The sequence below is a fragment of the Amborella trichopoda genome, chromosome 13 (assembly GCF_054954075.1).
Source record: "Amborella trichopoda isolate Santa Cruz 75 chromosome 13, AtrichopodaSantaCruz75HAP2 v2.0, whole genome shotgun sequence".
NCBI classification, from domain to species: Eukaryota; Viridiplantae; Streptophyta; class Magnoliopsida; order Amborellales; family Amborellaceae; genus Amborella; species Amborella trichopoda.
In genome coordinates this window covers 19,891,553-19,907,959 of record NC_142348.1, presented here as the reverse complement: position 1 = coordinate 19,907,959, position 16,407 = coordinate 19,891,553, and the positions used below count along the sequence as shown (strand labels likewise).

The following is a 16,407-nucleotide window of genomic DNA, read 5'->3' as shown; positions in this document are numbered from 1 at the left end:
GTTTTGAAACTGTGGGACAATGATTTCCAGCATAAGGAAAATGTGGGTAATGAACACCCTACTTAGCCCAATAAAAAAGGAAAAAAGAAACAAAAACTCTGTTGCCTATGTGAGGACATGAGCAAGCGTAATATTGGCAATGCTTGTTATCAACTAATTGAGCAGCATCACATAGATCATTCAGATAAAGGACCACAAGAGTGGGGGTTAATGGTGGCTAATTTTGACATTTCTCATATGACAGAAAGGAACAAGAGCAGCACAAAACTTTTGCAGGTCTTACTTTCTGAGCAGCTCAGTGATGGACACAATAAAGTTAATCCTTTTGTTTTCTCAGTGGCATCCTAAGGTCATAAAGGTTTTTTGAACAGTATTCATTCCTTGATATGCTCGGTTGATCTCATTTATTTTCTATGATTAACTGGATTATATTACTAAGAAGTTCCTTGAATTTTCTGTGCAATTTGGTGTCGGTTCACTAGAGTGTGGTGTGACTTTATGGCATTGAGGAGATCGTTGAAATTGGCATATCATCCCTCTTCTTTTACCTCATGTCTAAGATACTACGATACCATGAAATACTCAAAGCATCCTCGGAGTCCTAATAACATAAATCCATCACATGAATAAAACCTTAATTTAGCTCCTTTTTATGGGGGTTCACTATTTAATGTTTATGGGAGTTGGAATTGATGTTTTAAGGAGTGCTAGCTTTTGTATTAACTGTTGACCTTTAAAGGTCTTATGAGTGTGTATTGAAATACTTTCATTATAGTGAAACATAAATTCAGTGGGAGTGTGGATCCTCGAGGACCATACTAAGCAAATGATGTTTGTTTATACCAGACTGTGCTTATCAATCTAGGCTAGACGGTTGGAAAACCCAAGGTACCTGAGCATAAAATATTAACCGAGGAGGGTTTTGGGTTAGCCCTTGATGAGGTCGGAGCTTATGCCTAGATGAGAGAGCCGAGGGACTGTGTGACCCTTGTGTGTGATGGTAGGCCTACTGAGACGGAGGCCAAAACCTCATCCATGTTCCATCACACGGCATGCATATCGATAGATTGTTAGGAAAGCCAGATATCCACCTTTGGGTGAAGCTTATGCATGTGCGAGAGATACCCCTATGCACCATAGAGCTGTAGTTGCATCAGGTCTAGAGGAGGACCTGTAATCCACAGACTGGGATTGTGACCCCTTGATTCATCGACCTGACTTTGGTGACCCGCTAATGAGCCCCTGCATGGATTGTGGGTCATGAGAAGCTCTGGGTCGGTTCGATAAAGCTAGTGTGGTCTGTAGTTCACAGTTGGAGGTGGAGTATCCCATATTAACATATTGAATTCCTAAAACTATATGGATCTTTTTCCCATCATATTAATTTAATTATGTTCATTTTATTATGAAATGAATATAGTTTTATTATTTGAATTTTTATGAATCTCTCAATATTTTATTTGTATTTTTTTGTTTTATAAAAATACAGTTATTAATTTTACAAAATTATAAAAAAATTCAAATATATATTAATTCGTTTTAATTTAATTTTAATACTTATTATAAAATTCCATGGGGGCCCAAAGTGCACATGGGCCCACCATGTGGCATGTGGGTGGAGGCCCACCATGCGGCATGTGGGTGGGGGCCCACATGTGCCACAAAAGGGTGGCACGCCCCACCCTCTTCGGATTCTCTTGTTTGTTTTATGTTCAAGGTTTTAAGTTAAGGTAAATTTGATTTGTGGCATGTGGCCAAATCTTAGAAGGGAAATATTGACCATGGCTTTATTTGTTTTATAGCAAGTTTGTTTTAAAGAGATATGGTCAATTTGAATAGATAGTAAATATTGACCTCTTCTCATTTACATTTGGTAGTATTTATTTACTTGATAATATTTGACATATCCTTATGGAATATGTGACATGGATCATGCAATTTTATGGAATGCATGATATTTATTTTATTTAAATATATTGATGGGAAAATGATTTAATGAAAGGGGGATAATGGTTCAAACACCTTCCATAATGTTGATGACCCATCTATAGAATAGATGACTCAGATCTCTCACCCCACAAATCACCTTGATCAACGATCTAGATTCAATATCATGAAAGAGACAAACTATGGAAAAACCCTAAGACCTAAACCTAAATATACACTATAAATAGGGGTGCTCTTCTCCAATCTCTAGACACACAACCTCTCTTCTCGCTCTCTCACCTCTCTCTCTACTAGAGGGGCACACCCCACTCTCTCTCCTCCATCTTTCTCTCTCTAATTTTTTCTCTCTAAATTTTAGGTAGTACTCTCTCTCCTCTCTAGACCAAAGTTAATTTTGGGGGTTAAAGTTTTAGTAGAGATTTTAAAGGGTGGTTACCCAGTTTGGCCTAAATCAGCTATCCCGGTTCGAGATTGAAGCTAGACTACAGATCCCACGCCATTAGATGTGGTGACTCGATGTGGAGTGTAAAAAGCCCGGTTGAGGTAATCTCCGACATCTTTTTTGTTTGTTTGTTAGTTCTTTTATTTTATATTCTCAAGCACAATATTAGGTTGTATGAATAACATCAAGTAGTTGAAATTTATTTGATGTGTTATTTTTTTTTGGAATTTCTGTTGTTTGTAATAAGACCATCTGTGAGTGATCTTGTTGCCAAAATTACAAGGGGTGATTATTATTTGAAAAAAAAAAAATTGTATTTCTCCGGTAAAAGATCACATAAGTCTTTCTTTCATTGGTATTAGAGCTAGTTTTACTTTATTGCCATTAGGAGTCTTTTCGTATTTTTTTTTGCTTGAGAATATAATGGTTGCTCGTACCTTCATCTCTAAGATCCTTAAAACCGAAAGGTTTGATGGGAACAACTTTGCTTCATGGAAAAAACAAATCAAATTTGTGTTTATGAAGAAAACTTGCATGAGGTACTCTTTGAAGACCGACCTCGTCATCCAACTGACGACTCATCTCAAATAATCAAAGATGAGTACACCAATTGGAACATGAGGAACTTGATTTGTAAGCATATGCTTTTATGTGTCATGACTGACTTGTATGCTTCTGAGTACGAGTCAATTTATACCGCAAGTGAGATTTTTTGATAAATTTGAAAGAGAGTATGTTGAACCCTCTCTCATGAAGCAAACTATGGCTATGAGAATGTACAATGATTTAAAAATGGTAGAAGGTACAAAGTTTGCAGATCATGTGCACGTGTTTCGTGTACTAGTCAGAGATTTGGAAGATACAGGCATGAAGCCCAATGAATCGATGCAAGTGATTCATTTAATGAATTCTATTCCTAATTCATGGGAGACTTTCATATCTTCCATCTCTGCTAGAAGAAAGACACCAAACTTAGAGGAACTCATCATGACCATCAAATCTGAAGAAGGAGGAGTTCAAGGCAAACCCCAAGGGATGCTGTGCATATGGTAAAATCTCAACCATCTTTTAAACTTAATAAAAGAAAGAGAAGAAATACTTTTGAGAGGAAAATATATTTCAAAAGAATAGATTTTGGAAATAAGGGAGCAAAGAAAGAGACTCAAATTTGTTTTATTTGTAAGAAGGTGGGCCACATAGCCAATAGTTGTCGGTTCAACAAATCTAGTGAAACTAAGAAGGAATTGACATGTATGGTTTTCAAGTCCATGCTAGCTAACCCCAAGGGAGCTTCTTAGTGTCTTGACTCAGAGGCTACAGTCCATGTCACAAACACCAATGAAGGTTACCGTTCTTTCACTCTCATGGGGCCAAGACAATAGCATATTTATATGGGAGGAAATCATAAGACTGATGCACTTGAAGTTGGAGATTTTGAGCTGAAACTGAAGAGTGGGAGCACATTGATCCTAAAGCAAGCACTTTATGCTCTTGATATAAGGAAGTGTTTGGTTTCAGTTCCTAAGATATATATGGCTGGATTCATAACCACTTTCATTGGGGAGAAAGTGGTGGTCAAGAAAGGAAAAGATGTGATCATGACTGGACGACTTATAGACGGACTATTTACTATTGAAATAAAAGAGAACATTGCTTATGTCTTGTCCCTTAATGAATTAGATGCTACCCTATGGCACATGAGGTTAGGACACATTAATATCAAACGAATGGAAAGATTAAAAAGGGACATGATTCTTCAAAATTATAAGGGAGATTTATCGAAATTGTGCGAGTCTTGTGTGCAAGGAAAACTAATAAGGAAAAATACCACCAAGGCAAAAAGAGCTACTAGCGTAATGGAAATCATAATGACATATGTGGACCTATGAATGTGACCACCAAAAGTGGAAAAAGATATTTTCTCTTTTATAGATGACCACGCGCGATATGGTCATGTGTACCTTATTCATGCAAATTTAGAAGCCCTAGAAAAATTCATAGAGTATAAGGCCCAGGTAGATAATCAAACCAACTTGAAAATTAACTTCCTTAGAACCGATAAAGGGGGGAATATTCATCTGATATTTTCAAAGAATTGTGCATTGAAAATTGGATCATCCATCAGTACACTATGCCTTATACTCCTGAACAAAATGGTGTAGCAGGGAGAAGAAATATGACCTTAGTGGAAATGGTAAAGAGTATGATGGGCCATGCAAATCTCTCATTAGAGTTTTGGGGAGAAGCCGTATTGACGTCATGTAAAGAGTATGATGGGGCATGCAAATCTCTCATTAGAGTTTTGGGGATAAGCCGTATTGACGGCATGTTACATCCTTAACATGAATCCCCCAAAAGCTGCCTCACTTACTCACGAAATTTTCACAGGTCGTACTCCCTTCCTTGAACACCTGAAAGTTTGGGGTTGCTTAGCCCGTGTCCTTATCCCACATCAAAATAGAACCAAATTGCAACTCAAAACTGTCAAATCCATTTTTATTAGTTACCTAGATCATGGTCAGGGGTATCGATTCTACAACCTTAAAACATGTGAGGTTATTGAAAGTCGTAATGTTCACTTCTTCGAGGAAGAGTTCCTTGAAGCAAGTGTAAGTAGAAAACAAGCCGACTTTTATAAGAAGGCCCAAAACAAGGATGTAGTTCGAAACCCTGAACCTGAAACTTCTAAACCAACCCAACCTGATCCTGAACTCCCTATAGAAAGTGAACATTTACCTGAACCATGACAAAGTAATCTAGTTAGTAGACCATCTTTTTACCTAGAACATTTTATCTACCTTGAAGAATATTTTGATAAGGTTGGGGCAGATCCAAATTCAGAACCTAGAACTCACCATGAAGCCTTAACCTGTTCTGAAAAGGAATTTCGGGTAGAAGCCATAAAATATGAGTATGCTTCCATTAACCAAAACCATGTATGGGAATTATTATCCCTACTTGAAAAACATAAGGCCATTGGTTGTAAGTGGATTTTCAAGAAAAAGTTGAACTCTAAAGGGAAATAGAAAAATACAAATTTAGGATGGTTGCAAAGGGCCCAGAAAGAAGGGATAGATTATGAGGAAAATTTTTCCCCTGTTGCCAAATTTCCATCCATCTGAATCCTTATAGCTATAACAACCCATTTTGACTTTGAGGTTCAGCAAATGGATGTCAAAATAGCCTTTTTAAATGAGGATTTAGAATAAGAAATTTACTTGACCCAACCTGAGGGATTTGAAGAAAAAGGGAAAGAAAATTTAGTAGGCAAATTAAATAAATCCCTTTATGGCTTGAAACAAGCATCGCGACAGTGGTATATAAAATTATAGGAGACCCTTGCTCTTGCACGGTTCTCCAAAAATAATGAGAATTATTGCATACATCAAAAGGTCAGTGGGAGTGATGTGGTCTTTATATCATTATATGTAGATGAAATGCTAATTGTTAGTAGCTTAATTGCCTTAGTAGTAGAGACAAAAAACTTCCTTGCTCAACGCTTCGATATGAAGGATCTTGGATAAGCTTCATATGTATTGGCCATCAAGATAATAAGAAATAGGAGAGAGAAAACTATCCAACTTTCTTAGGCAACCTACTATAAGAGGATTCTGGAAAAGTTTGATATGAATATATGTAAGCCCATGTCTAACCCAATTGACAAAAAGATGAAGCTTAATAATAAGATGTATCCTACCAAAGACATGGATATAAGATTCATAGAGAGAGTGTCATATAAGAACGCAGTTGGGTCCCTTATATATGTCATGATGGGAACAAGGCCTAACTTGTCCTTCACCATGAGTCTGGTGAGACGTTTCCAAAGTAATCTAGGAGACGAGCGTTGGAAAGCTGTAAAAAGAATTTTCAAATATTTAAAGGGACCACGAACTATGCGCTCCTATATAAGGGGGGAACTGAAATAACAATAAAGGGATATACAGATGCAAGCTATCTTCCGGATCCAGATGATGCGAAGTCTACATCTGGGTATGTGTTTATGCTTGGAGGGGGTGTGGTTTCTTGGAAGTCAAAGAAACAAGATATTGTAGCCTTGTCCACCATAGAATCTGAGTATGTAGCCTGTTGTCTAGTAGTCAAGGACGCCGTGTGGATTAAGAAGCTTCTTAATCAACATAATTTTCATCCCGTACGTTGTGAGGCACTACGAATTTTTCGCGAGAACACTGCAGCTATTTGTGTCTCTAAGGAGCCTCGGTTTCCAAGAACTCCAAGCATATTAAACCTTATTTTTATCACCTGAGAAATGAGGTAAGATTGAAAGAGATCGAGATCAGCTACATATCTACAAATTTGATGATTGCAGACCCTCTGACTAAGGGAGTTGTCCCTAATGTTTTTGTAAGACATGTAAGAGAGATGGGGATGAGAGAAAGTGTGGAAGAGAGAATGTAAGGCCTTCAAAGGCCAAGTGGGAGATGTTGGGTTTATGTGGCTTTTAAAGGCCTTATGAGTGTATATTGAAATACTTTTATTATAGTGAAACATAAACCCAGTAGGAGTGTGGTCCCTCGAGGATCATACTAAGCAAATGATGTTTGTTTATAGCGGATTGTGCTTATCGATCTAGACCAGATGGTTGGAAACCTAAGGTACCTGAGCATAAAGAATTAACCGAGGAGGGTTTTGGGTTAGCTCTTGATGAGGTCGGAGCTTATGCCTAGATGAGAGAGCCGAGGGACTGTGTGACCCTTATGTGTGATGGTAGGCCTACTGAGACGACGGTCAAAACCTCATCCATGTTCCATCACATGGTATGCATATCGATAAATCGTCCGGGAAAGCCAGATATCCACCTTTGGATGAAGCATATGCATGTGCGAGAGATACCCCTATGCACCATAGAGCTGTGGTTGCATCAGGTCATGGTGACTTTGACTCGTCTCTAGGGGAGGACCTGTAATCCACAGACAGGGATTGCGACTCCTTGATTCATTGACCTGACTTCGGTGACCCGCTAATGAACCCCTGCTTGGACTGTGGGTCATGAAAAACACTGGGTCGATTCGATAAAGCTAGTGTAGTCTGTAATCCATAGTTGGAGGTGAAGTACCCCATATTTACAGATTGAATTCCTAAAACTATATGGATCTTTTTCCCATCATATTAATTTATTAATCTTTCAATATTTTATTTTTAATTTTTTATTTCATAAAAATACAGTTATTGATTTTACAAAGTTATAAAAAATTTCAAATATATATTAATTCATTTTAATTTAATTTTAATACTTTTTATAAAATTTCATGGGGGCCCAAAGTGCATATGTGCCCACCATGTGGCATGTGGGTGGGGGCCCACATGTGCCACAAAAGGGTGCCATGCCCCACCCTCTTTGGATTCTCTAGTTTCCTTTATGTTCAACTTTTTAAGTTAAGGTAACTTTGATTTGTAGCATGTGGTCAAATCTTGGAAGGGAAATATTGACCATGGCTTTATTTGTTTTATAGCAAGTTTTTTTTAAAGAGATATGATCAATTTCATAAATAGTAAATATTAACCTCATCTTAATTATATTTGTTAGTATTTATTTACTTGATAATATTTGACATATCCTTATGGAATATGTGACATGGATCATGCACTTTTATGGAATGTATGATATTTATTTTATTTAAATATATTGATGGGAAAATGGTTTAAGGAAAGGGAGATAATAGTTCAAGTACTTTTCATAATGTTGATGGCCCATCTATGGAAATGATGACTCAGATCTCTCACCCCACAAGTCACATTGATCTACGGTCTAGATTCAATCTCATGAAAGAGGCAAACTATGGGAAAACCCTAAAAAACCTTAAACCTAAATATACACTATAAATAGGGGTGCTCTTTCCTAATCTCTACACACAGTCTCTCGTCTCTCTCACCTTTCTCTCTACTAGAGGGGCACGTCCCACTCTCTCTCCTCCATCTTTCTCTCTCTAATTTTCTCTCTCCAAATTTTAGGTAGTACTCTCTCTCCTCTCTAGACCTAAGTTAATTTTGGAGGTTAAAGTTTTAGTAGAGATTTTAAGGGGTAGTTACCAAGTTTGGCCGAAATCAGCTATCCCGGTTCGAGATTGAAGCTAGACTACAGATCCCGCGCCATTGGATGACTCGGTGTGGGGTGTAAAAAGCCCGGTTGAGGTAATCTCCGACATCTTTTCTTCTATTTGTTAGTTCTTTTATTTATTATTCTCAAGCATAGTATTAAGTTATACGAATGGCATCAAGTAGTTGAGATTTATTTGATGTGTTATTTATTTTTGGAATTTCTATTGTTTATAATAAGATCATCTGTGAGTGATCTTGTTGCCAAAATTACAAGGGATGATGATTATTATTAAAAAAATAAAATAAAATTATATTTCTCCTGTAAAAGATCACATAGGTCTTTCTTTCATTAATAAGAGAGCATTACATTTATCTACCCAAAAGAGAGAGAGCATTACCTTTTATTGTAGAAATGCTATGAACTCAAGCTTTTTGTACCTCTGTTTTACCAGTGTGATTCCCTCACCTGGTTTTGTACACTTTACCAACAAAAAGGTTGATGCTCGTTTTTCTATTTTTCCCTTTCTGTCCCCAAGGAAATATTCACAAATGCATCTTATTTTTCATCAGTTTGCTCTTTCTTTTTGTAGCGGCTCTTTTTTATTATGCACTGCTTTTATAGACTTCCACACAAGTTTGTCTATACCAATTTATTCATGCTTCATAAGATGTATCACACGGCTAAATATAAAATGTCTTCTTTCATATTTTATTGAATCACACATGGACTACTGACCAACATCTCTTTTTTGGTTCCAAGGATGTTAATTTGCATTGTTCACATTTTGTTCTCTTGCAAATAATCACATGCCGATTACTGACGAAATCTCTTTTTGGTGACAAGGACGTTAATTTGTATTGTTCACAATTTCTTCCCTTGCTAATTCATCATCTGAACTGACAGAGATATGCGGATACAACTTGGAACATTGTTGGCAGATATTGGGTTCATAAATCTACCTAATGTATGCCCCTGGCATATGTTTCTACTCACTGGTCCTGCACTTACGAGTTGGTCTTGTGTTATTCTAATGTTTTTTTATTTGTGGCTTTTAATTTTTATCTTGTGACTTTATTGGGGTTTATGATGCCTTTCGTGATGTCTATGTTAGTCATATCTGTCTTCTCGGTTTCTCCTTTTTTATGTTTAGTATGTTGGTCATATGTAGTATGATGAAACAGGTTGATGGAAAATCGAAGGACAAGCTTGACAGCTGGTTTGAGTTTGATGATATAAATCTCCCATTCAATATGTACTCCAAGCATTCTGCAATTATTCTGGTATGGTTGACACTTCCCCAATGGATCAAGTTTATTTACAAGGATAGATAAATTTTGTATGTGTATGTGCATTTATTTGTCTATGGTTCCTTCACATTAATATCTACTTTTGTGCATATTTGCATATTCTTGCATACATTCATGCACCTGCGCAAAAAACAGACAGACATACATGTTTCCCTTTGTGTAGAAGGCTCTTGCCCCATTTATTCATCCCCTCGCAGAGCTTCTAAACAAAAATTAAGACTCAGACAAGTCTTAAGAAAAATTTCGAATTTTTTCTGCAATCTAATAAACCAACCAAGTTGGCTCTCTGGACTATAAGATTGAAGTACAACTTTATTTAAAAATTACAGTGTTATTTATTTTGATAATTATTATGTCGCTATTTGAAAAATAAATCTTTCATTTTTTGTTTTCCCCATTATTTATTATTTATGTCCTGCTGTTCAAGTTTTTTGTTTTCATTCTGTACTGAACAATGAACATCTCTATACTTTTGGAAGATACATATATATACTTTTGGAACATCTATATATGCTTGTGTTTTCATTCTGTTCTTGAATGCAAGTAGCTGTAGAGAATATCTACTATGAGATGGTTCCCTATTGTATTGGAGCCTAAGTAATTTATGTTAGGGTGTGGTTTCTATAAGGTTGCAACCTTAAACAATCCAATTAAGGGGCACCTCCAATTTTATCATAACATGTAATTTTGCTAAAAAAATTCTTAAGATTATCTCAAAATCTATTTTCATATCTAGTTATAAAATTTTAAATTCCAAAAATGGTTAAAATCAAGTAGATCTATAAACATACGAAAATCTTGAAAATGGACGTTCTAGATAATGTATTGCAAGATGCACTATTTCTAGGACTCAAAATCTTTTTTTTTTTCATATTCATACATCTCGATGTCGATGTCGAGATGATGAATTAGAGTTTCTTTCAACATGAAAACAACCTTTTTCGATGGATTTTTGAGGTGCATCTGTAATTCTATATTTTAAGTTTGCAACATTATATTAACTTTTTCCTTTATGTTAATGTAGAGGCAATTTTACTACTACTTGATTTTGCCAATTAGTGGCATCAAAGTAAATAATCAATGATCTGCTGTTTCTCTGGAGCCATGTTGTCAAAACAACCGTCTTCAATTTTTTACAGTTCCTGCAGTCAATGTTATGTGCAGGTCTCTACCCAAATGTTGCTGCTACAAAAGAAGGGAGCAATTGGGCTCCTCAGAGTAGCAGCCAAACTCATTCAGCCACTTCTGCTATGCAGGAACCCCCACGCTGGTTTGATGGAAGAAGAGAAGTTTACATCCATCCATCTTCTATCAACAGTAGTGTGAAACAGTTCTGCTACCCTTTTTCGGTTTATCTTGAAAAGGTATTAGCTATTTTATCCTTTTAGATATGATGATGATGTTATTACATTAGGAAAGTATACAAAGAGACCATTTGCTTTAGTACTAGGAGGTCATTATCACTTTTGTATGTCAGATTTCAAATTGGGTGGTTGTAAGAGCATCATTGAGACTCAAAAGTCAACTCAAACTACGTTACACTCCCCAACCATCCAATCTGATATCTAATGACTAAGAGTAATTGTAACTTCCTTGTAACAAAGATGAATAATTTCGTAGTATACAATCCCAATACATTGTGGTATGTATTATTTCAATGGGAAATTTAATGCTTGGTAGCTTTCTTTGTCTTTTCATTTGTTATGGCATACAAGAAGGAAAACTACTTTCTTACACAAGTGGGAAAGAACAAAGAAAAAAATTCTCGTGGTTTCTAGTGATCCCCTCGTTATTTCTTGTTGCCACTTTGTGGTGCCTTTACAAGTATAGAAGGCCATAACCTTTTCCCTGCTGCATCTTTTTGGGTGGGGATTTATTGGTAACCTTAGAAGTTGCCTCTATGGAGATTGAAAGGCGACAACATCTCAGCTGAAACAGTAATACTGGGACGATCGGTACACCATGTGCTTGTATAAAGCTGGCCTCGAACATTTTAACTCGTTTCTTTTTAAGTGAACAATTTGATCATTGTTCCTCTTGCATTGTGGATATTTTTTAAGTGGAAAAAGTTTATATAAGTTGTCAACCTTATATTTCTTCATGCATCAGTAGATAGTAGATAGATTGAAGAGATTTGGATCATTGCTGTTGTATTTGATGAATTCTCTTTTAAAGGTCAAATAGATTTCTTGTTGGCAGATCCCATGGGAGCAATTGCCTCTGCATGTCTTCGTTCAGTGCGGTAAGGTAAGTTCACACAACTGAGTTAGTAGGTTTTGTTCTTGTGGTTTTCATTGCTGGTCGTTTGTTCGTGTTGTTCTCTCTCTCTCTAATTGACAATTGATTTGCCATTTTGTTTTACAAAAGTAGACTATCTACCCAAGGTAAGATTCCTCTTTTTCTTTTTAAATCCATAGTATTGACAGTATTCCTTCAAGAGATCTGTCCCTTTCACCGTCGATTATAGCATGAGATGTGCTTGCTTTATACTCCTGTTTCTTGCAGTGATCTGTTGAAGGGCAGGTAACAACAGAAGATGATGAGCATAGTGAAACTCTTTGTGGCAGCTGTGGTGGTAACTACAACGCAGATGAGTTCGGGATTGGTTGTGATGTATGTCAAAGGTGGTTCCATGGGAAATGTATGGAGATAACCCCTGCCAAGGCTGAGAATATAAAACAATACAAATGCCTTCTTGCAGTTCCAAAAAGGGAAGGCAGTAGTTGTCCTAATGGTTCGACAGTACCGCTAGAAAGAATTTCAAGCATCTTTTTTACTTTTTTTAATTTTTTTTTTGTAATATATGCTTGCACTGTATAAAGGTAATGGCAGATGGGTATGCTCCATGTATTACAAGGGTTCTCTTTTCCTTACTGTGACATTGCCTTTGTTCATTTCCATTGAAGTATTTACATCACCTGTTCTCTATCATGTTCATTGGCACCTAATGTGGAATCTCTCTCTTTCTAAATGGACTCCTCTCTCTCTCTCTGTATAAGTTTATGGCAGATGGGATTGCTCCATTTATTACAGGGGTTCTCTTTTCCTTACTGTGACAGATGGGCATGCTCCATGTTCATTGGCTTGGAAGCATAGAACAACATTAATTGTTGAATTGCTTCATTTCCATTGAAGTATTTATATCACCTGTTCTCATTCATGTTCATTTAATTAAATAAATAAATGAACAGATATCAAGTTTCAGGCTTCACCTGTTGCAAGTTAACACATTCTAGTATGCCAAGTGTGATCATAAACCAATGCGCAAAATCTAAGCACAAGGGAGACATCACAGGACACATATAACATGATGACAAGGAAGAATTATTCGAAATTATAAAAATACAAAGGATCAAAATAAGTCCTCCTTCCATCTATATTTTCCCTTAAAGCCACTTACCAAGGATAGACAGAAGCCCATAGAATAAGCTCTATTTGGAAACAAATTTCATTAGTCCCTATAGGGGGTAGCAGTTACTTAAGAATTCGGTAGTCACCTCAAACCAAAAACCTAGGGTTTGAAATGAAGAGTGCCATTGTCATTGGATACGGCTCTCTCTAAGAGTGCCATTAATGGACGCTGTAAGACTTCATAAGATTCATATGAGTGCATCAGCCAAAATTTGTTTTCAATTGAAAGGACATGCATTCCTCTGTAAATTCTTCATTTGGGATGGTCCTTAACTTTTCTTCTTCTTTTTTTAACATTTAACTGCAAAATGTAAAATTCATATTTGTATAGTAAGTCTTGGCGTCGATTGTGACTTTGTGTCATGCAGAGCCTAACTGCCCACGTATTTTGTTTCTTTCTATCATTAAATCAAAAAACTAGTTCAGTAGATCCTCTTATCATCATGTCAAAAGTCTAGTTTCACGTACCAATACGAAACAATAATATTTGCAGAGTCAATACAACGTAGTATGTGCTGAATTCTGCAGCAAATATATATAATGCACATTCTAGATAAGTTAGGGACAAAATTCATTGGATTCCAATGTTGTTTTTTGCGATGCCTTAAATTAACATTTTGCATGACAGCATCACATTCATCACACCCGCATAGTATACACTTATAGTACATCCTGTTCGGGTTATTTGAGCTTTGCCGATGCTTTCACAGCACAATCTATACGTGCACGTAGGGCATTGTCGAGGGTATCTATACTGCACGTAGGGAATTGTCGAGGTGTATATCCTTGAGTACTTGTAGAATGAGATGACATTGTTATCGCCTACAATAATCGCATCAAAACCACATTGTGAAGGACTCAATAAGTATGTACTTCAAACACATCATGACATATTGCAAATATGTAATTGAACAGAGTACATTGAAAATACAAAGATCATGACCAATTGTGAATGCAAAGCTAAATATGGAAATAGAAGCAAAAGAATTACACCAGTCAACAAGTAGAACCATGGAAATTTAAATACAGCAAAGAAAATCACCATAGGTCCTCATCATCACAGTCGAATCCTAATTTATAGAGCAGCTTCTGTAAGTAACATATATGCATATGTGCCAAAAAAAAATAATTATGGTTGTAAGGAGCAGGGGAAAATAACAGTGAAAATTTAACTCTGTATACAAAAGATTGTATTGATTTTCTTAACCACAACAGTTTCCATTAGAAGAGGTAGATCAAAATAATATATCCGACCACAATAACATACAAACATCATGCAAGAATCTAGCAAGGGAAAATGACATTCAAACCCTAACTCTGTATACAAAAGATTGTATCGATTTTCTTAACCACATCAATTTCCTTTAGAAAGAGGTAGATCAAAATAACATATCCAACCAAAACAACATACAAACAACATGCACGAATCCATAAGGGGAAAATATCATTCAAACGCTACCTCTGTATACAAAAGATTGTATTGGTTTTTCTTAACCACAACAGCTTCCATTAAAAGATGTAGAACAAAATAACATAAAACAAGTACAAAAGATTGTATCGGTTTTTCTGATATGATGCTCACTAGGAACTGGAAATTGGTAGCAATTCAACAATTAATGTTGTTCTATGCTCAATTCCATGTAGATGTAGTCAAGTTCTTACTTGCTAGATTGAAAACATTCAGCATAAACATCACGAAATAGTCCAATATTGTAAAACTACAGATAAATTTTAGAACCCACTCTTGGTTTTATGAATTGAATCTTGTAAACTCCTTTTTTGAATTAAATCTCCTAAACTACTTTTTAGAACAGAACCAGTTTCAGAAAACTTTCCTTGCTCCAAAACAATATCAAGTAGCTAGCAAATAAATTACAACATCTGGATAACACTTATCTCAGTATCAAAAAAAAAAATAACAACAGATCTGTATACAAAAAGAAAAGAAAAGAAAAAAAAAACATTCGATTTCATATTGAAACGAATATGGTTGTAGAAAACAGATCTGTATACAAAAAGTACAACATTCGATTTCGTATTCATAAAAACGACAAGAAAAGAAAAACAATCTGGTTGTAGAGAGAAGGGGAAAATCACATTGAAACCCTAGCTCTGTATATAAATATAAAGATCAATTCGATTTCATACAAATTTGTTCCCATCTCTTTAAATGAAATAAGGGGAAAAAAATAACAATCTGGTTGCAAAGAGAGAACGGGAAAATCACATTGAAACCCTAGCTCTGTATACAAAAACAATAGGATTTCATACGAATTTGTTCCCATCTCTTTACACGAAATACTGGAAAAAAAACAACAAGAAAAGATAAACAATCTGGTTGTCGAAAGAAAAGGGGAAAATCACATTGAAACCCTAGCTCTGTATACATTTCTCTATCAATTCGATTTTCAGTTTCTATAAAAAAAACCCTAACCAGAATAGTTCGCATAGCATAAAACAAGCTGAAGGAATTACCCATGGCATTGATAGAGAAATCTACAATGAAGTAACAATGAGTAGAAGGAAAATACCTTGAAAAATGAGGGCAAATCGAAACTCAATGGGCTGCTCGAAGTTGCTCTACGCTGATGGGAGCCCTCAGAGAGATCTCGCTGAGAGAGAGAGAGAGAGAGAGGGGAAACAGAAGGTAGAGAGAGAGGTTCGACCAGCTGAGAGAGAGAGAGAAAGAGAGAGGGAAAAATGGAGGCAGAGAGAGAAAGAGAGAGGGAAAAATGCAGGCAGAGAGAGAGAGGGGAAACAGGTTCGATCGCAGAGAGAGAGAGGTTCCTACCTGCGTGAGAGGAGAGCCCTGCGACTGACATTCCTTCTGTTTGCTCTCCATCACCATTCATTTAGATGGAAAAAACTAACGTTGGGCGCTCCTGTATCCATGCGCGAATGGGCACACAAGCATTTTGAGCAATGATCCAATGCAACGGTTCTATCGTAGATAATCCTGTTTATTGTATTTGTATGGCTCGAAATTTTACGCACATACTATTTTCATCTTCTCAATAATTGATCCTCAAAGGAACAAAGTTAAAAAATTAGTCCTTTTCAAAAATAAATCTAGACCATTCATTTTATGAATTTCAAGATCTTGACCTTTATAAACTTAAAATCATTTTTTTTCTTTTTTAACATTATTCATCTAATGATAATAAAGCCATCTAAAAAAACTGGAAATGAAAAAATCCTTCTAAGATCTAGCTCTAAGCATCTCACCAAAATGAACGGCCTAT

At 36.1% G+C, this 16,407-nt stretch overlaps 1 protein-coding gene and 1 long non-coding RNA gene across 2 annotated transcripts; one reads left to right on the top strand and one right to left on the bottom strand.

The window, feature by feature from the left end:
* Positions 1-9,366: 9,366 nt before the first annotated feature.
* Positions 9,367-12,278, top strand: LOC148779067 (DExH-box ATP-dependent RNA helicase DExH7, chloroplastic-like). The gene is made up of 4 exons (XM_088855408.1): positions 9,367-9,727; positions 10,903-11,118; positions 11,939-12,001; positions 12,260-12,278. Exons 1-4 carry the CDS (start codon positions 9,590-9,592, stop codon positions 12,260-12,262), a joined length of 420 nt encoding a protein of 139 aa, XP_088711534.1. The 5' UTR covers positions 9,367-9,589; the 3' UTR covers positions 12,263-12,278.
* Positions 12,279-13,623: 1,345 nt separating this feature from the next.
* LOC105420614 (uncharacterized) lies at positions 13,624-16,129 on the bottom strand. Its single transcript, XR_966658.3, has 3 exons — positions 15,957-16,129; positions 15,697-15,777; positions 13,624-13,987 (listed from the first exon to the last, which is right to left on the bottom strand). It is a non-coding gene; the product is annotated as an uncharacterized LOC105420614 (long non-coding RNA).
* Positions 16,130-16,407: the final 278 nt, after the last annotated feature.

What these genes read in the sequence shown, in the direction of transcription:
- LOC148779067 (XM_088855408.1), top strand. Translation starts at nt 9,590, where the DNA reads ATGTTTAGTATGTTGGTCATATGTAGTATGATGAAACAGGTTGATGGA. An exon ending in AGCATTCTGCAATTATTCTG is followed by an intron (nt 9,728 to 10,902) that starts GTATGGTTGACA and finishes CAGTTCCTGCAG; the next exon opens with TCAATGTTATGTGCAGGTCT. An exon ending in TTTCGGTTTATCTTGAAAAG is followed by an intron (nt 11,119 to 11,938) that starts GTATTAGCTATT and finishes AAGGTCAAATAG; the next exon opens with ATTTCTTGTTGGCAGATCCC.